The 21567-nt window shown below is 39.6% G+C and overlaps 1 protein-coding gene across 11 annotated transcripts in view; it reads left to right on the plus strand.

The window, feature by feature from the left end:
• The window catches only part of KDM4C (lysine demethylase 4C), a 441772-nt gene that overhangs the window by 162631 nt on the left and 257574 nt on the right, over positions 1-21567 (plus strand). Inside the window, exon 9 of one of the 11 annotated variants that reach the window (XM_030567960.1) lies at positions 18368-18522. The exons of the other annotated variants lie outside the window; for them this stretch is intronic. Coding sequence (XP_030423820.1) covers positions 18368-18466 — 99 coding nt within the window. The 3' untranslated portion in view covers positions 18467-18522. Of the gene's footprint in view, positions 1-18367; positions 18523-21567 lie in introns of those variants that run through there. 11 annotated transcript variants of the gene reach the window in all.

The raw sequence follows: 21567 nt of genomic DNA on the forward strand, positions 1-21567 counted from the left end.
GGGGCCCAGGGTGCAGTCCCGTATGGCAAGGCTTTGGCTTTCTGCCATGGGCCCTTGCAAGTCTTATCCGGCTGTGCTTGGCGGACTCCCTGAAACTGCTCACAGCCTCCCAGGGGGCCCTTGACCCTTAGTTGAGAACCACTGATCTAGACAAGGGCAAAAAGAATGACATCCACTGTATTTTGGAGGATTATAGATTGTCAGACCAGGTGATCCAAGTGGGCCTTTCTGGCACTGCGATCTAGTAGAAGTAGTAGTAGTAGTAATTATAATAATATATATTACTTGTTCATTACCGCCTACATTTTGTTGCTGCTATATGAAATACAAGTATAAAAACAGAGGGCCTAAATCTACTCTCACTCACACTTAGATCAAGTGAGTTACATGAGTGTAAATCCAGCTCAGAGATTATATGAGGAAATAGCATATAATTTATCATCTATAAATATCTTTTTCATCATAGTATTATTCCATATAGATCTGTGAATATACTTTCTTAACCTCTCCTAAACATTTCCCCCTAAAAATTGCCCATTAAAAGTAGTACTCTATTTTATTTATTGTGTTCTAACTGTAGTAACATGCTGGATTCACTTGAAAGAGACAATAACTATAATAAAATACAATTTAAAATAGTTTGAATGTCCCAACTTTTTTGTGGTAAGTAATTTCAGGTGGGATTCTGCAGATAAATTGTATTTTAGACTAGAATGAAATTAGCTAAATATATTTTCTAACTCACGGAACAGAAAAGTCTAAAATTGGATGTTTCCTCTTTCTTTGTTTGTTCATATTGTTCTGTTTGTTGATAATCCTCTGCAAAGCAGAACTGACATTTGGGGTCTGTTGGAATTATATCATGGAAAAGCAAGTACTTCAATTTTAGAACAACACATTATTTTAAAAGATTTATTCAAAACAATCAATTGGGACCTAAACTTAAGTTTTCAATCTAATTTTAATAATTCATCAGCAGAGGGCAATATAACCTCATAAATTAAATTTTGCCAGACAAATATGTTATTTTTTAATGTATTATTTCAAACTTTAAAAGAGCACCTTCAAGTAAATGCCAAGAAAAAAATATATGAACTTGATGAAAAAGCAATGAGCTGTAGTATTAGTATTCCGTATGCACTTTCACAAGGCTATGTCAGGTGTCCAGTAGTTATTTATTATGCGAGATGTGCTTCAAATTCAAAGAGAGGCTGATAACTGAGCCCAGACTTCTGTGAAAATGGGGAAGTTTACTACCACTTGTTTGTCAAAAATGTAAGTTGCAATTAGCTCTTCCATGTATTCTCTGTTACTGATGTGCTCATTCATCAAGCAGTTCTGGGATAGATTCATGCAGAATTTCCGAGGTGTTTGGCTATCTCCTGTTATGCTTGCATATATTGTGCTGTAGAGTTAACCCCTTTCCTCAACCCCGTTGAGAAGAGGTATAGTGGTTTATAACTTTGTGAATGGTTATACTGTAAATCACATATGGTATCACTAAGACTGATGAAAAGAATTGCTGGGCTTACGTCACCACAGAGGAGTCAAGTCTTCATTACAGTGCATTGACTCTGTCATCGGTGCTATAGAAAAGACAACTTTGTTTACACAGCCTTAGCAGTAAAATAGACTTGTGCAGTCTACAGCCCTCAGAAAACATCCATCAGTTTACCAGTGTCTCTTAGCCCATGCTTATGAGCTAAAGTGTGTCATGCTAAAATTATTTTGTTAGGATAGTTCTTTGATTCCTATCTTGCCTTTTAAATTTGTCATTTAAACCTTCATTCCTCCAGCAAATGTCGGAAGTCATAAAGTGAATATGTACATCCAACAGTGATTAACCTCCCCCCCCACGTCCCCCTCAGACACTTAACTATTTCTGATACTCCTGAGGGATTATTCCAGAAGGCTTCAGACATATGGTTTCTTTGTTGTTCAACTGTCCTTTGAGTATTACATATTCAAAGTGTCTATTTGACTGTCCATATGTACACACATTTCCTGTTAACAGCTTGAGCAAGAGACAGCATAGTACATTGGTTTGAACATAGGACTAGGATCAGAAGACTTTAGTTCTATTTCTAGCTGTGCCACTGACTTGGTGAGTGACCTTGGGCAATCACTCTCCCCTCCTCTATTTCCTCTTCTTTAAAACAGAGTCAATGATGATGACCTACTTTTCTCAGAAATGTTGTGAAGCTTAATACTTAGCTGTGAAATGCTTTGACAAGTAAAGTATCGTACAAATTCTTATTATTAACAGATAATTGTCAATTATTACAGTTATGCACATGTATCAATGGCAGAATAAATTATGGAGAAGTATGTAGGTTCTAAAAGTGGTCTAATGTTTACAGTGTAGGACCTAGGCTTAGGAGATCCATGGTCTAGTCCCAGGTCTGCCACTGACTAGCTGTGTGACACTGGCCAAGTCACTTGGTCAGTTCATCAGTTTTACCCACTGTAATTTAGGAACAATCATTCTTATTCACCTTTGCAAAAGGCTTTGAGATGTTTAGAAAGCAAAGTCATTTATTATTAAAATTTCCAAAACTGAACGCATACAGACATTCATAAGTTACTTGGACAAATTTGAGTGTTTGTAGACAAAAATGGTGAATTATGAGTCCAGTTTGCCATTGTCATGCAAATTACAGTGATTACATGCACAAATTAGGGAACAGTTTTGGAAATCAGTCTCCTGCATCTAATTACTGTGACCACATCTAATACAAAGATAGTTTCTTGGACACCTCACTCCAGTTCATGATTTTATCATCCATTTTAACACAGTTTAGCAGGGGGAAATAGGGAGAAGCCAGCACAGTGAGTCAGATTCATGCCCGCTGATGTCAGTGGGCTTTGGATCAAGTCCTGTATGACCTGGCAGCAGTCAATAGACCACCAGTTATTCGTAGTCTGACATTGAAGACATCCTTAATTCTTTAACACACAACTTCCATGTTTATAATTCTTGTAACTGAGAAAATTTGTGTATCCAGATTAAAGAAGGGCTGAGCAGATAATCTAATTCAGACTGATTTTTTTTTTTAAATCTGGATCTCAAACTTCATTAAAATGGTATAAGCATTAGGGTAATATGGTTATAATCTTATTATTTTAAATTAAGGAACATAATACTATAGCTACAGGCGTGCTTTTTTCTTAAATGGAAGCTCACAAGTTCATTTCTATTGCTGTCATTATGTGTTTTCTTTTTAATGAAAACTATTTTATCAATTTAGATGCATATTATGAAATTTTAAGAGAATTTATTTATAAAACTGTGAATCTGAAATTTGACTTTTCATTCTAGAAGTGCAGTTAAACTGGACAGGAATAGAATGAAGCAAGCCTAATATTAAGATCTAATTTAAAATAAAAAAATCAAAGCTCTTACCCTGTCTGTAGCTCATCCTCTTGTAGGTTTATCTATTGCTGAAGTCTTAGGACAGTGTGTGTTATGTGTTGTCACCTATAACAGAGTTAGAATGAGAACTTAAGTCATTAATATGTACAGTATTATGTTAGGGCCCACTCCCACAAAACCTTATTCAACCAGTAGTCTTTACACAAGTGTCATCCTTGTGGACAAGGAGAATAATTCACGTGTAGATGTCAATTGCCCTTGTATGTAAAAGTAAACAAGCAGAAATTCCCAGGCCTTCTTGCAACGGAGGTTAAATAGGGGTGTCTTTTTGTTATATATCTTCACAGTGCCCTGACTTGGGCTCCTAGATACCATAGTACAAGTAGTAAATAATAATATATTAAAAAGAGTGAATATTTAAATGCTTGCAAATGGCATAACGAGACAGGCTGACTATATGTTCTTTTTATAAGAACAGTCCCAGTGGATATTATTCATGGTTTTTTGTTATATTTTTGCTATCATGGAACTGTAGATGGCAAAGAAAATAGTTTATTTCTCTCCCATTGCTGATTGTTTTAGGAAATCCCTGAGAATAGGGTTTCTGAAAGGAAGGATCAGAATATTGAAACTAGCTTTAGTTCTCTGCATGCTTGTTGTTGTGTATCTGCTGCACCCTACCATCTTTACTAATATTAATACTGTATATGGATCTTTGACATATACCTGATAAAAAGGAAAGGATATTGCAGAGCCATGAATTTGTACTGTGCAAATCTGTGGAAAGGGGATATTCTGCCAATCCATGACAGAAATACAATAATACATGAGCAAATACAGCACCTTGATATTGTGGATGGATATGAAATTAATATAGAAGAATAATCCAGACTGCATGTTGAGGTTACACAATGACATATGCCTCACATGGGACCAATTGTGGCCCCCTGTGCAAAGCATGGTTAAATGGGCATTGCGTGTGGGAACACTTTCAGTGATAGGGTGTAATGGATTCACCTGCATCCCCAAGGCCATGGAGATCCAGTGCAGCTGCTACTTCAGTCTAAATGCTGTAGTGAGGGTTGCTACCTATGTGTTCATCCTACTCACCAATTTTTGCCTATAAATCCTGATGGCTGCAGACTCTTTAGCGGTGCTCTCTCCCCTGCTTTCAAAATGTTTTTGGCAATCTGTTTTGTGTGGGGTGAAAAGTACGGGGTCTGTTGTAAAAAGAACACAGTGAAAAACAATTGCTTAGTATCTTTTAAGATTTCTTATGATTTGTCTATCACTGACAAAATATAGGTGACACAGGTGCAAAATGAATCCACACTTCAATTATGAATGCTTCAAATTGTACAGTAGGCATTTTAAAAAATAATTCTATTAGAACTTTACCTTTAGATACTTTAAATATTGGATCAATATTAGTTTGGTATTATTTCAGACTAAAGTTTATAAAAAGGATTAAGTTGTATCATGTTTGTCATACTTTCTAATTTTAATGTCTGCATTTTGTGACAGCTGATAAAGAATTAATTTCCAATTCAAATTGTCTTCCGTGCCTGAATCTATTAGAACCTGTTAAGGGAATGTTATTTGGCGCATGTTCTCTAAGGCTATATAGTCAGATGTCTTTTTTGCTTTGCTGTCTTAATGGAAGTAATCTCAACCCTGCCGTGTTCCTTGACATTTTTACATCAAATCATTATGTTCTTATAGAGCAAGCAGGTACTTGGGAGAAAATGGACAGCCTTTTACTTTATTTTGATAGTATGCAGAAGGAAGAACTCCTAGTTGCAAATTCAGAACAGTTAATGAAGAAAAAAGTGAACCATACTTGACACTCCCTGGAGCCAAGCCACTCTGTGGTAGTTCCTGGTAGTTTATTCAATTTTATTATAAAACATAATCATTGTTATCATAGAGGGGAAAATATGAATATGACAATTGAATGTAGGCAATAAATCAAAGGTCACTGCAGTGAAGACTCTTTAAAGAGCAATCAAATGAAGTAATCTTATTATTCTGCTTTTGCGGTTCCAATATGAGTCATTCAAGTTCAGTTCTAGATTTTGTATTCATTACCTTTTGCTTTCCTTAATTCAAAAGAAACTTGTAAGAGATCATTGAAATAAGAATTTCCTAGCTGACGAATACTGGTACCTTGTGATTATGTACTTAAGTGAGATCAGATTTTGTACACAACACATATAGACCAAACAAGTACATAAACCTTCCAAATATGCTGCTCTTGGGTAAGAGAGAAGGAAATAAAATAACCTAACCCCCCCCCCCGCCCCCCCAACAGAATGTTGAAAATCTTCTGGAAATCAGTTAAATATGTGAATCTTGTTAGTATCATAGTATTTCTTCCATGTCACAGAAATATTTTATCAATGATCTGTTTTTTAATTGAAGATTAATTTCACTCCAAACAGTAATTTTCATCTAAAACATGTCTTGCTATAAAGAACACTATATACTGTGGTCTGTTAACTAACCGCCTGCTGCTATATAGTAGATAAGAATTTTATCTTTTATAAAAGCCTGATTTTTGTTGTATTCTTTTTATATTTTTTTAAACATGGCAATAAAATTATGTTACTGCCAAGTTTATATTAAGCAACAACAAACATATAATTATTGTTTAATGTGAGCTCCACAGCTTAGGTGTCAGCAATACAAGATGAAGGGAATAGTAAACCAACAAACCAAACCAAAGAGGAAGGATTAACTAGACCTGGTTGAAATGTAGAATTTCCGTTTGAAACAAAAAATTGGAACAAAAAGTAAAAATTTTGAAATTTCATGTGAAATGAAATTTCAGAAAAAATGTGATCAAGCTAAATGCTTCATTTTGGTAAAATCAAATTGTTTTTTTCATTACTTTTGGATTTTTACATTTTAGTTTACATTTGACACTTCATTTTGTATATTTTCAAATTGTATTTTATATTATTTGTATTTATTTTACTATTTATTTTATTTTAAATGATTGTAAAATCAGTGCTTAATTATTTTGAAGCCATAATATAAAATAATATAATAATTGGTGCTTGGTATTCTAATTGGTTTGGTAATTGGTATTGTAACTGGTAATTACTCTGTTAATTGGTATTCTAAATAGTAATTGCTTTAGAAATTGGTATGCTAATTGGTTAGTGGTTTATAATTAGTACTTGGTTTGCTCCTTGCTAGTAACTGGTATTCAAATAGGTTGTTTGTAATTGGTATTGTAATTGGTCAGTGGTATTAACATTGGTATAATAAAATACATTAAACTAACGTAAAATATTAAATAAAATGAAAATTGAAATGTCATTTCCAAATGAAAAATTGAAATTGTTTCTGTTTCGACAAGCTCGAAACAGAACATTTTTACCTTATTGAAAGCATTTGTTTCAATTCTTTTTCAAAGCAAAAATTTTGATAGAATAGTCACATTCCCATAGAATGTTTTGATTTCAAGAAATCATTTTCCAATGGAAAAATGTTCAGTGAGAAAAAATTCAATCAGTTCTAGCCTTAATTAAGGTTATCAGTCTTTCTCTACTTAGTGCTCCAGGAGCAGCTGTGGTTTATTGCCATAATCTCCATCGCATGTCTGGGTTTCATCCACAATCTTTTGGGGCTGCAAATTTCTAATTTTGCTAGGATTCTGATAATAGAAGTATTATGATGGGTGCATATATTGCAAATCTGAAATAAAAATGATCTCCAATTAAAATACTGTGTTCATAATACATTCAAAATGGGTACTGTTGAAGGGTTCTGGGTGATGAGAGGCTTGCTTTTTCTTATGAGTGTAGAGGTACTGGTGGGCGGGGAATGTTTATACTGTGAGAAAGTGATGTCTTGTGTCTCTTGAGAATATTTCATGATTTGCTTTAGGATTTGTCTGGGAAGGAGACTCATCAGTGTTAGGCATTCTATCTGGCAGTGACTTACGAACAAAAGGATAGGTATTGCAAATTCATGCCAAAATTATATAATTTTTTTGATTGCACTTTTAGTTTTGGCACCAAATCTTATTCAGCATCCATAAACCTCTCTAAACTGCAATATTATACTTTGGGAATTACTTTCATGTCTGTTTACATGCCACCCATCTCTAAGCTGTGTTCCTATAAATGAAAAGCATATACTTCTTTGAGTGTTGTATATGTCCATTTTGGTGTGTATGTGTCTCGTGCACCAGTGCAGGAGAGTTTTCTCTAGTGGTGCCTGTAGGGGAGGCCCTGCCTGTGTCCTGGTGTCACTTATACTTTGAGTTGAGGGTATAAAGGCAGATCCACTCTGCCCATCCTTTCATTCCTTCTTACCGTCAATGGTTGGAGGTCAGAGTTTGCTCTGAGCTTGTTTCTCTTGTGAACATGCTATTGTAGTTAGTTGTTGTTAGTTAGTGGTACTTGTTTTGGGTTCCTGGACCTTATCTTTTTCTCTCTTTTTTTTTTCTTTTACTTATTGTTCTCTGTCAGTAGTCAGTGGACTCCCAGCTTTGCCTGGTACCAGGGAAGACTCTGTCAAGGTCCCAGTCTTCAAACCCTGCTCCAGGTGTCACAAATTGATGCCCATGAATGCCCCTCACCTCCACTGCCTGAAGTGCTTGGCTGAGGGTCACATCAGTTGTCCGATTTGACAGGGTGTCAAGACAAGAATTAAGAAACAAAGTGAAGAGCGTCTCAGGAACCGCCTTCTGAAGACTGAGCCTTGCCAGTATTGGAACCACCTTTGTCGGTTAGAGGGAGTTCCTCTCCATCCAGGGGTATTCACCCAACCTTACTTGGGGATAGAGAGAGGAGGAGATCCCTTTCACTGGGGCAGTTCTCAGAAAGGCACAAGCCCTTGGAGTATCCTTGAGCTCCAAATCCAAAGACGAGGATGACTTCCACATCATCTGAGTCTTCCTTAACTGCAGAGGCCAGCCACTCCTGTACCAAAGGTAGATCATGCCCTTTGGCCTGCAATTCCCAAGTACTGTATTCTGGTGGCTTGATCAGAGCAAAGTTATTCATTCTTGTTCCTGTGCCGGGACCACTGAAGCTGACACAGACACTGCAGCCATTGGTCCTGCTTACAGTGGTACAAAGGTCAATTTTGGTACCAACCTTTAGGCCTAGGCAGCTGTGAAGAATCTCCTGAGCCTCTTAATATGACCCTTACTGATTATTCAGGCTGACAGTGCCTTGCTGAGTCTCTCTCACTGGCTTCATTGTAGAAATCTGTTGCAGTGCCAGTGATTTCAGGTCTGGTACTGCTTTCAGCAGTCTCAAAGGCAGCTCTGATTACACAAAGTACCACTCCCCCTTGGCATTTGGAGTACTTCTCCTAGGAACCTGAAATCCCCTAAGTTCCTATGTCTCCAACTTCAGGTAATGCAGGGCTTCCTGTAAGGATCATACGTGCAGTCAGAGGAGGCATCCTGACAACAGTTGATCAAGACAATGTAGTGCGTTATCTAGGCACAAGTGATCTCCAAGACCGTACTGGCCCATCTTTGGCACTACTGGATACCACAGGGATTGCTTCCAGCATCTAGATCCTCATCTTCACTACATTACAGAAATGGATCCCTGAGAAAGGAGATCTGGGAAATCTTCCCAGCGGGTACTGACAGACCATCTGAAGTTGGTACTGAACAATTGCTACACTACAGAAACCTCCCCTTCTTGGGTATATTTCTCCATGCAGTACTAGTAGGCCACTCAGTTTTATTACTGAGCTTCAGCAAGGCACTGAGGATTGGGACCACCCATTACCTGCTTCACACAGCCCTTTAACATCACTCATGCAAGATCAACCTCAGGTAGATTTTAATTCATCTCCCCCGTACACCTCATCGTGACATATCTAGGGTACGATCTAGATTTATGAACAGCTGTGGCCCCTCAGCTCTCTAATCTGGGGTGCCTTTCTCACTGCTTTGCTGTTAGAGCTACCTCTTCTTGGCTGCTCTCACACAGCCTCCAGCATGCAAGTTACTCCCAGTCATATTGTATAAGTGCTGCAGCCAGCAACTCTTTCATTACACTTTAGAATGACACCAGCAAACTCCCACTCCCAGACTTTACCCAGAAATGTACAATTCTCTCTTGGGCAAAACAAGCTCATATAAAGGCCACTATTTTGTTAATCGAAAATGATATGCACGATCCTGTTATCCCAAATGGAGTTTCCCAAACACCTCAATTCAAATACAATGGTTTAGATAAAACATTAAAACAAATTTATAAACTACAAAAGGATAGATTTTAAGAGACTGCAAGTAGTGAGACATAAGTCAATTGGTTACAAGAAAAATAAAAGTAAAACGAAACTAATGCCTAACTTAACAACCTAGAGTGAATTCAATGTAAAAGTCTCTCTCACTGCATGTTCCAGCGATCTTACTGGCTGAACGTCTTTCAGTCAGGATTCCTCTCTCAGTCCGATGCCACTTCCTTTGTTCTTCACGTGTTGTGGATGACCTGGGCAGAGAGACGGAGGAATAATTTTGAGGATGTCTGCTCTCTCTTCTTCTTCTTCTTCTTCAAGCATCTCCAGTTGTGGTTCAGGAGACAGAAAATCAAAATGGACAGGAACCCCAAATTGTTTGTGTCAAGATGTAGATTTTTTTTTTTTGCCCACACCCTCTTTCCTTCCAAGGAATGGTCACTTAATCAGATGATGATCCATTTGATTTTTGTTGACATCTGGCTGAGGTGTCAGCTAACCTTTTATCTCTGAGGAACTGGTTTGTGACTGCTCCCCAGACTTAGAACATGTCTTAGATAATACTGTACAGAGGAATCTTACAAATTTACAATGTTGCCATGTATTTTACCAGGACAATAAAGGTCAGCAAATTGAGTTTTCAAATGATAACTCGCAAGGCACACTTTGTATAAAATTTATTATAATCCCGTAAAAGAGGTGAACACAGGGATACAGACAGTTTCCAATTTGAAGTGATTTCAAGTCCTACCTGGAGCACAGGTTATGTCTCTGGGGATAGAGATAGAGCTTGTGGAGGAAGATCCCCACAAACACACAGACACTTTACACCTGGCTACAACAGGGAAAGTTGCTCTCCCTATAAATGAGGCAATTATGCAGCCTCTGAAAGCCTTTTGGAAATCACTGTCATCACTGATGTCGGTGGCAAAGTACATGGAGCACAAGTACCAAGTGCCATAACAGGAGTACAAGCAGATTTATCAGCATCGCACACTGGTAGTGCTGGCAGTAAATGAGAGACCACGAAGGTAGAGCAAATATGATTCTAGGAGACAAAGATACACAAAAAAGGGTCTTTTCTGCTAGAAAACATCCAGCTGTGGGGTCGCAAGTATGCAAAGCAAATCATGTGGTCCTTTTGGCCCATTATGATTGTTCAGATTGGGATACTTTGTCCAAATTCCTCAATGAGCTGCCAAGTGACACCAGGGGTGAGTTCTAGTCTCTTCTGGTGGAAAGTTGTCGAGTTACAAGGTCTGCATTGCAGGCTACTTTGGATATGGCAGATTCAGCTGCCCAAGTCATGGTGATGGCACTAACCATGCGCTGCTTGTCAAGACTCCCGTTGTGGGGATTCCTAGAAGTAAAACAGGCCACTGAAGATTTCCCCTTTGAGGGCTGTGTTTTATTTTCCTCTAAGATGGACAAAGCACTGCATATGTTAAAAGACTCTAGGTCAGCGTTGAAATCCATTAGTTTATATTCACCAGCCTTGAAAAGAGCCAAGTTGCTTTCTCAGTTTCAACTGACACAGTAATATTACATGCCTATACAGGCGGATCAGTATAGGCGAAAACTCAAGCAGCAAAGGAGGAGTTCCTCACCATTCACTTCCACTGCTGCTTCCTCCAGGTAGCTTTGTAGCTCAAAGCAACCTATTTGACTTCTCCATCGATGTCAGCATACCAGCCATATCACAGCTCACTGAGAATGTCCCCATGTCAAGGGTTTTTCCCCACTTTGAACTTAAGCATCCAAAAAGTGGGGAGCTGCATGATCACTTTTAAGCTTAATTACTAGCTTAAATTTGGTACGCTGCCACCAGCCAAAAATATAGTATTTGGCACACTTCCTGTTCCCCCAAAACCTTCCCTGGGGAGCCCAAGACCCAAACCCCTTGTGTCTTAAAACAAGGAGAAATAAACCATCCCCCCTTTTTCCCCTCCCCAGACTTTCCCCTCCCTGGGTTGCCTTGGGAAGCTACACAGATCCAAACTTCTTGGATCTTAAAACAAAAAGGAATTAACCTTTCCCTTCCTTTCCCCCCCACCAATCCCTGGTGAGTTTAGACTCAATCCCTTGCATTCCAGAACAAGAAAAAATCAATCATGTTCTTAAAAAGAAAGCTTTTAATTAAAGAAAGAAAAGGTAAAAATTATCTCTTTAAAATCAGGATGGAAAATGCTTACAGGGTACTCAGATTCATATAGCCTAGAGGGAGTCCCCCTGCCCTAGCCTGAGATTCAAAGTTACAGCAAACAGAAGTAAAAATCCTTCCAGCAAAAAGACACATTTACACGTTAAGAAAACAAACATAAGACTAATCCGCCTTACCTGGCTATACTTACAATTTTGAAACATGAAAGACTGATTCAGAAAGATTGGGAACACCTGGGTGTACGTCTGGTCCCTCTTAGCCCCAAGAGCAAACAACGAACAAAACAAACAACACAAACAAAGACTTCCCTCCACCAAGATTTGAAAGTATCTTGTCCCCCCATTGGTCCTCTGGTCAGGTGTCAGCCAGGTTCACTGAGTTTCTTAACCCTTTACAGGTAAAAGAGACATTAACCCTTAACCATCTGTTTATGACACCCCACCTTTGGTGCTAAGCATGATGGGAACAGGATATACCCTGCAGTTCCTGTCTGACATCCATTCCCACCTACATTCTCTGTCCCTTTTCAGGGATCCGTCTCACGAATCTGTCTTGAGGAAAGAAATGGAGATTCTACATTCTTAGGGAATCACAGAAGATGTGCCCCCTAAGTACAAGCAAGGAGGGGTGTCTCAGTCCCATTGTGGACATTCAAAACCTGGAGAAATACAACAAGGAGCTACAACTCCTTACAGTTTACTTCGCAACTATTATCCCTTCAGTAGATCTGGGAAATTGACATGCTCCCCTTGACTTGAGGGACGTTGCCCACAGGAGATTTCTAAGGTTCATAATAGGAGGAGACCACTTCCAGTTCACATTTCCACCCTTCAGCCTATCATCTGTGCCAAGGGTTTACACCAAATGCATGGTAGTGGTAGCAGCCTACCTCCATTGCTGGGATGTCCAGGTATTCTTCTACCTGGTTGGTGTGTGGTTGCTTCTGTCAGCAAGTGGAGGAAAATATTCATTGAATGTTCCACCTATTTTCATGCCTAGGCCTGGAACAAAGAGAAATTGATCCTCACATACTTCCAGAAAGTATAATTTATCAGGGTAGTCTTGTATTCAACCTTAGCCAAGTTTTTTTCTGCTGCTACCAAGGTATCTAGCTATATGAGACCTCTGTGTATCTTTTAAGGGCCATCACCAAATCTCACTGAGGACTTGTCTCAGGCCCCTGGGGCATATGGCAATGTGCATTTAAGTGATTTCCCCCCTCCTCTGCCTCTCCCCATGCCAGGCTGCATCTTAGAGGGTTACAGACACAGCTCAAGTCAGTGTACTGCCCTCAGGTACATCCCCTTGACAGTCTAGTATGTATCCCAGACAAGGTCTTATCCCTGGATTGGCTAATGAAATGACATTTGCAGGGGAGTCCTGTTCTCTCTCTGTCTCTCCCCTCTATGACTTTGGTAACGAATGCTTCAGCATTGATTAATAAGACTGGGAGTTTTCAGCTCGGAAAAGAGGCGACTAAGGTGGGATATGATAGAGGTCTATTAAAGTCCTGACTGGTGTGGAAAAAATAAATAAGGAACTATTCTTTATTCCTTCTCGTAACACAAAGAAATAGGCATCACCAAATGAAATTAATAGTCAGCAGATTTAAAAGAAACAAAAGGAAGTATTTCTTCACATAATGCACAGTCAACCTGTAGACCTCTTTGCTGGAGGATGTTGTGAAAGCCAAGACTATAACAGAGTTCAAAAAAGAACTAGATAAGTTCATGGAGGAAAGATCCATCACTGGCTATTAGACAGGATGGGCAGGTTGTAAAACCATGCTCTGAAGTGTCCCTAGCATGTGTTTGCCAGAAGCTGGGAATAGGCGATGGGGGATGGTTCGCTTGATGATTACCTGTTCTGTTCATTCCCTCCCAAGTACCTGACATTGACCACTGTCACAAGACAGGTTGCTGGGCTGGATGGACCATTGGTCTTGCCCAGTAGGCTGTTCTTATGGGGTGGGGAATGCATCTGGGAGACCTGCAAGCTAAGGCTTGCGGTCCACTCAGGATGCCAGGCTGCATATCAACATTTTAGAATTACAGGCTATTGCCAGAGCATGCCACCAGTTCCTGTTTCATACAGAGCAGGACTATCTAAGTATTTACCAACAAAAACACAACGCTGTCCTGGGTCAACAAGGGAGTGAGGGCATCAGTTCAAACAGCCTGTGCCAGGAGACAGTCAGGTGCTAGTTCCTGTATATGGAATTCCTTGACTCTCATAGCTTCACACCGACAGAGGGGTTCAGGATGTCTTGGCAGATTGACTGAATAGGTTGTTCAGCTTGGATGGTCTCTCAATGTGACCATTTTAAGATCAGTATTTCAAATAGGAATATTCAGATCAGTGGACTTGTTTGCAATCTGTCAGTACAGAAAATGCTCCCCTTTTTGAGGGCAGGCCACAGCTCCAGGTCTATCTGAGACATGCTTCTTTTCCCTTGAGACAAGGTCCTGCTCTACACTTACCCTCCAGTGCTGCTGATTCTCATTTTCAACCTGAAACAAGAGTGAGGCAAAACGATACTCATTGTACCAGCCTGGGTAAGGCACACAGAGTTCATGGACGTGCAGAAACTGTCCATCAGGGAGCCCTTACCCTGCCTTTAGTTCAGGACCTAATATTGGGTTGGTGTTGCACCTGAATCTTCAGCCGTTACACCTCACAGCTTGATTCGTCTGTGGCTAAATCCAGAGGAGGAACACTGTTCAGAAGCAGTCTAGAATGTCCTACTTATTAGTAGGAAACCATAGTTCTTGAATTCTGATAGCTGCTTGGTGATTTATGTGTATTGAGTTTGGTCTCAATCAATTTTTTAATACACGGGGGTTGACACCAAAAAACCATCATTCCAATAGGCACCTTTGTTGGCAGTGTCAAAGGTTAGGTCTACACTGCATCCGGGAATGTGAATTACAGTTCGGTAGACAGACCTTCACTAGCTCTGCGTGAGCTAGTGTGCTAAAAATAGCAGTGTATTTGGGGTAGTGTGGTGGCAACTTGGGCTAGCTGTCAGAGTATAAATTTGCCCAGACCACCGGGTACATAGGCAGCTAGCCCAAACTCCTGTCCATGCTACCCCCCAACTGCAGTACTATTTTTAGTCTGCTAATATGAGCACACCTAGCCCAATTGGGAAGCATGCTCCCAGCTGCAGTGTAGACCTAAAGAGGCCAAGGAGTAGTGTGGACTTAGGGGCTGGTACTCTCCTGTATGCAGGTGTTCCCTCCAGAAGAGGATTGTTGCTTGTAGTCAGAATGGGATAGGAAACTGTACACTTCCTCTGGCTGTCTTGTTCCTATCTGTGAAGAGAGGTCTGGAATGTTGTCGGCCTAGTTCCTTTCATGAGCACAAAATTCACTTAAGGCTGAAATGTGCACTGCTAGTTAAAGTGAACTTGAGCTACCTCTAGATGGTGTGCTGAGCCTGGACCTCATTCATGCCCTTGTCACAACTTGTATCTGATCTAATCATAAACTCCTGACATATACATAAAGGGGAATTTAATTAAAACAGACCCCAGCTAGGATTCAGTTGTGGCTTTTAGTCACAGCCTCAGGGAAATAGAGGGAGGTGTTCTGCCTCAGGGAGTCAGAATACCTGCCAGACTTGCTGGCCATGCAGAAACTGCAATCGAACTGCTATACTTCTTTATGATGGTGCAACGTGCTTTCCCGTTTGTGTGTTCAGCCAGGTCTGCAGGCTGCTATTTGGGGTAGGAGGAATAGTGGGATATGGCTTGCCTCATCCCCTTTTCTAAGAGCAAAAGGGGTGAGAGAGAATGAGACAAAAAATGGAAAAATAGTAAAGATAGAAAGGAGAGATAGGGAAGAGAAAAATGAGCAGGAAAACCATCATCAACTGTACAGATTAATGGCATGAGGCAGTATGGGGGAGATGTAGCCTTGATTTATTTTTTCTTTGGATGTATTACTCAGGTTAAACAGATGTTAATACAATCTGCAGAGTTTGTCTGAATAGCACCAGTGAGACTGGCTTTGGATAGAATGTCTCTCTCATGCTTTTCCTTTTCATTCTTTTTGCACCGTTTCTTTTTCCTCAGCTCATTGAACTTCACTGCATAATCAAAATCTGAAGTCTTGCTCTTTTGTTTTCTCCATGACTGCTTTTAGATTGTAAGGAAACAAATTACATCTCCAAGAACAGCAGAAGCACTTACATGTTGTTTTGGTGGTCTGTTCTTCTTCTCCTTTCTCCCTTCTCTCTGTTCATTTCTGGTTTTTTTGTCTTTCAATCATGCATCTGGTTTTGGGCTTGTCAGAAGAAAACCTTTCAAAATTCTTATTTCTAACCACATAGTAACCAACTGTTTTTCTGTTTCATGCACACTGTTAGTTTTCATGTTTTCCAATGTTTAATATTTAGAAAAGAGCCTAACAATTATTTAGAGTAATTTTGCTTGGACTTCCTTCTTAAGAGGAAAATCAGTTCCACAAATCTAAGGAAACATCCAGGCAATATATGAGGGACTTCTTTAGCAGAACTCATAAAGAGGGAGAAAAGTTTGCTACACATTTAATTATCACTGTATTATGAACTGTTTTACCAAAATGAGATTTACAATAATTAGAATAAATAGAAAATGTAATTGAATCACATTCATTTTCAGTCACACATAGCATGCTCTATTACATATATAATTCTGTTAATATGATATGTGTGCTATAAGCTACATATAATAGCTGCAGTTTATCATTCTTTTCTGGAGGGAGACCTGCATAGTGTAGCACGGTGCAAAGGACAGCACAGGTCCAGCATGTCCCTGTTTGATCTTCCAGCCCAAGACAGAGGGATACTTAGTGTTAGGGTGACTAGATGTCCTGTTTTTAAAGGGACAGTCCCATTTTTGGGACTTTTCTTATATAGGTGCCTATTACCCCCCACCCCCGTCCCATTTTTTCCACAGTTGCTATCTGATCACCCTACTTAGTGTTGTTCCAGAAGAGACCACCAAACTGTAGGCTAGTACTAAAGCATGGTGGGAAAGGGGGCGCAAAGCATGCTGCTTAGTGTTGAGAGAGACCTAGGGAAAGTAGCAGTTTGTGAGGGAGGCCTCCAGTGACTGAGTTCTGGGCATAGTCAGTAGTGTTGTTCTTGGTAGGGGAGCTGGGTGAATTGCTTAGAAGGCCCATATTGTAGAAGCCTGAGAAATGGGATGGGAAGGAGGCCTACAAGGCTGGCAAATATAGGTGGGCTGGGACGTGGGTGGTGGTGGTGGGTGGTAGAAGCAAAGCGCTGCATAACTGAGTTTGGAGTGAACAGCTGCTTCTCTTCAAAGGTTTCTAGGATGGAGCCCGTGATGAAGAGAAGGCATGAGCTCCCCATGGCCCTTTGGCACCATATAAAGGTGATATGGTTATACATCTGCAGTCAAGGGGAAGGAATTGGTTACTTGTGTTTAACAAGGGGAGTAGGTCACAGAGCTATGGCCAAAGGAAAGTGGAGGATAGGGTTTGCAGATGTTTTGTTCCACTGGATTTTTCTTTATTGTGGAAGAGGAGGACTTTCTGTTGGTTTGTCAGAGTGCTGAACTGAATTAAACACATTAGCAAGGAAGAAAGGCTGAGGCAAGAGCCACACCAGATGATGGAATGGTGAGATGCTCTCATATGTAGATGTACTTGTGTGGTTCTTTGTCATCATTATTGTAAAGGCAAAAACTTAAAAACGGTTGATTTATATTTTAAAGATCTGTCACACCAGAAAAAGCTTCACATTTCATTTTTGACATTGCAGTATTGCTATTTGCATGACTTCACTTTTACATTGAAATCCAGAGGCTATTTTGTGCTTGCGTCTCCAGCCCCTAGCAATGGATGAAGACAACTCTACTTTTTATTTATAACCAAAAGTGAAAAGTTAAGAAAAATGAGCAGAGTCTATTATATAGCCAAAATCTTCTTATCACATTTCATGTGTTGAAATGGCAGAATGCCAGGCAGAGTATACATCCCTTTAACAACATTAAAAATGCAGTATATTGCATAAAGGATAAAGGTACATCAATCAGAAAGTTCAGAATACCGGCCGTTTTGATTTTTAATTGCACAGAAATAGACTCTTTTGGGTTGTAATGGCTTACTGAAAGCATTGAATATAGGACTTGAATTACTTATTGTGGAGACTAATTTGTACAAAAATATAGCAATGCTAAAGATACTCTGCATTTTTAAAGAATTCTCATTGTTATCTTCAGAAATAGAGAGTGAAAGAAAAAAGAATCCCTGATGCTTGATGGCATATTCTAGAGGAGGAAATCATCCTGCTTGTGATATTTAGTTTTAAAAAAATTATCAAGAAATTTCTATCAGCATGTTTCCCTTTGGTGCCTTAGGGAAGCTAATGTTTACTTCATACAAAGCTCTCATATGGTAATCGAGAATTATCTTTCACATAGCTGTTTGACTTTGCCGTTCAGATAAAATGCTCCATTGCTCATACTAGGGAAAGTGTTATTAACTGAAGATTTGATGGTGTCTACTTTGGGCTAGTGGTAGTGAAAGGACAGGGGCACAGATCTGTAAAGATATTTAGGTTCCTAAAGTTACAGATAGACACTTCATAGAATTTTCAAACATGCCTAGGTACCTAAGGGCTTGTCTACACTACCTGCTGGATTGGTGGACGGCGATCGATCCAGCGGGGTCGATTTTATGACGTCTAGTATATACATGATAAATTGACTACTGAGCACTCTCCCGTTGACTCCAGTACTCCACCAGAACGAAAAACACAAGCGAAGTCGACAGGAGAGCGTCAGCTGTTGACTTACTGCAGTGAAGACACCACAGTAAGTAGATCTAAGTACATCGACTTCAGCTACGCTATTCACGTAGCCGAAGTTGTGTATCTTAGATTGACCCCAATTGGTAGTGTAGACAAGCCTTTGCTCCCAATGGGTTAGTTTCAGTGAGAGTTAACTGGCTACTTGGATTTTCAAAAGCACCTATGTACGTAACTCGGGTTGTAACTAATTCATTCGGAGTTAGGTGCCTCGGTGCTTTTGAAAATCCCACTGGGCACTTATCTGCATCGTTAGGCACCTAATGCCTTTAAAAACCTGGCTCAAAGTGAATTCATTCTTCACATTTAGATATGGCGCACAGTTGCTTTTAAATTTTACACATCTCACTTGCTGAACAATATTATACTATAATGAACAATGTTATTTGGGAATGGAATTATTATTCATCATCTTAAAAATTAAACTTACACTGAAAACGCTTTTACGCTAGTAATGTCGGTTAAAGATATCTTTATTCACATGGCCAGAATGTGGTACAATTGTAAATTTTGTAAATTTTAAAATGAAGGTCAGACTGGACAAGTACAAGTCTTGTATCTTCTGTAGTTTCTGATCCACACAGTTTAGTTGCTGAAGCATTTTGTTTGACAGTAAAAATTGCCTTTAACTGTTAGATTCTACCAGTATTTTTTCAAGAAGTAATATGCTATCAAAACTACACTGGCCCCAATTTTTGCCCAAAAATTATTCGTCAGCTATGACTGTAGTCTTAAGATTCTAATTTGAATAATGAATGGAGAGTTAAAGGTTACTTAGCATGATCATTATCATTTGCGGCTTTAGTACATGTCTGAACATGCATAAATTAAAACAAATCACAGTATGTGCATCCTATATGGAAACATAGGTCACTACCAATTCCCCCATTATTAGACTGTATAATACTTCCCATTATAAAAGATTCTTGCAGCCTATTCTGAGAAGCTCTCTTACGTCCATCGTTTGCAGCAGGCTGTTGGTATTCTGACCGGAGAGTGCCTTTGGGCTGTTGAACGTGCTTTTCGTTATCCTATAGAATTCCATTCAGATTTGACAGGTATACAAAGGGATAAAAATTACCATTTCCCTCCTCTCACTTCTGTGCTTCAGGGCGTTTTTGGCAGCCTGCCAGCAGCAACGCATGCTGTATTGAGAATGCCAGTGAGTAGGGAGGCAGGGTAGGGTAGAAGAGAGCTGTGATGGGCATCCCTCTGCCTGGTATAAACCAGGAGGCTAGACATTTCTCACAAGGGGGTAAACCTTTGAGATTGCTAGGCCCAGAGTTCAGGAGTTTTTTGTGCCAGTAGATTTGGTTCCTTGTGCAGGATAATATAATTAGGTTAATATGAAATCAAAGTAGAAACATGTTTCTCCATGCATTTTAGTTTTGTGTACTACACAGTGTTAAGGCTGTAGTTGTTTTCAGTCAGTGGCAGCTATACCTATGATCAGCATGCTGATCACAGATGGTAGAAAAGAGCTAATTAAATGAAAAAAGATTTTTATTTTTCAAGAATCAGTGCATCCAGTTCACTTATTCAAAAATGTCTCCAGCTTATATATTTGGAAGTGTTTCCTTCCACACGTGTAGCTCAGTGTAGCAGTTGTAAGACATTAGTGATTGTACCAGTTTATGGAGATGCTTTGAACTAAGATTAGCAAACTAATTTGAATTTCTGTTTTAGTTGTTGGAATGAAAAAGACTTGTCACAAGAACATATACTGAGAAAAACAAATCAAATGTCTCTATGCAGAGTATTCCACAGAAAGGTGCTTGTAGAGTGTTTGCCTTGAATTTTGAAACAATCCATGTATTTTGACTAGTCTGCATATCAATTAAATGGAATTTCTATATTTTTTGTGATTTAGATAAATTGGCCTTATATTAGGGAGGCTAAAATTGTATAGGTTGCAAATTCGAGCTCTTGAAGGTTAGGAAATGCTAGATTTAAGGATGTCTGTGCAACCTGATCTGGCCCCTTTGTTATATGCATTATGATACTATCTTTAATAACAGGATCACATATTGTTTTTTCCACAGGATCCCAGATTCATTCAGTAAATGCACAGATGTTCAATATTTCTTTTTAGTCTCCTCATTTAATGTATGGCTATCGGCCTTATTGTAAAATATCCAAACCTTGCACTGAGTAAAAATATATTAATTTCATCCTGGCTGTTCTTGTGGTGATCTCACCAGAACATCTGGATGCTTCACAAACATTAATTAATCTGTTTTCACAACACCCCTGCGAAATAGGGGAGGGGAAGGGAGGCACAAAGATTATGGCCAAACGTGTCTACTAATTTTAAGTGCCCAATTTGAGACCCTTAGGGCCTGATATTTAAGGCTATTTAGCAATTTGTAGCATTTTCATGTTCAAAGCACAGCTTCAGTTGTATTCAGTTGCAGTTGTGAGTGCTCAACTCTTCTGCAGATCTGGTCTCAGATGTCTCATGATGAGCACTCAGAAACCGAGGAACATACAATTAGTGGCCACCTGTGAAAACTTTGGTTTAATTGACTTGGTTCCAATAAATAGGAGTTCTGGCAGAGGCAGCATTCAACTTTCTTAACCATGAGGCCATCCTCATGGTTTCCTGCCTCATTCATTACACACCTTCCAACAGCAAGTGGCGAGACCTGCTGCCACTGGGGTGGAGGGCGAGGAGCCCCAGTCTATACTCCATTCTGGTTCCACGGCCCACCAGGGATATTTGTTGGAGGCTCCTCTATGGAGCCAAGAACAGTTGTGTACCTGGAGCAGTTCACAAATTCCCCCAAGTCCTGTCTTTTCTGTGGTGAGAGGGAGATCCTGGCTCACGTCTACGTAAAGTGCATCAGGTTGCAGCCCCTCTTCTGGCTCCTCCAGAATCTCTTAGTGAGGTTCTGGCTGCACTTTTCGCCACACCTCCTGATTTATGTACATGCCACCCTTGACTCCACAAAGTCACAAGACCTCCTCATCAACCTCCTCCTGGCACTGGCCACGTTGGCCA

The sequence above is a fragment of the Gopherus evgoodei genome, chromosome 6 (assembly GCF_007399415.2).
Source record: "Gopherus evgoodei ecotype Sinaloan lineage chromosome 6, rGopEvg1_v1.p, whole genome shotgun sequence".
NCBI classification, from domain to species: domain Eukaryota; kingdom Metazoa; phylum Chordata; order Testudines; family Testudinidae; genus Gopherus; species Gopherus evgoodei.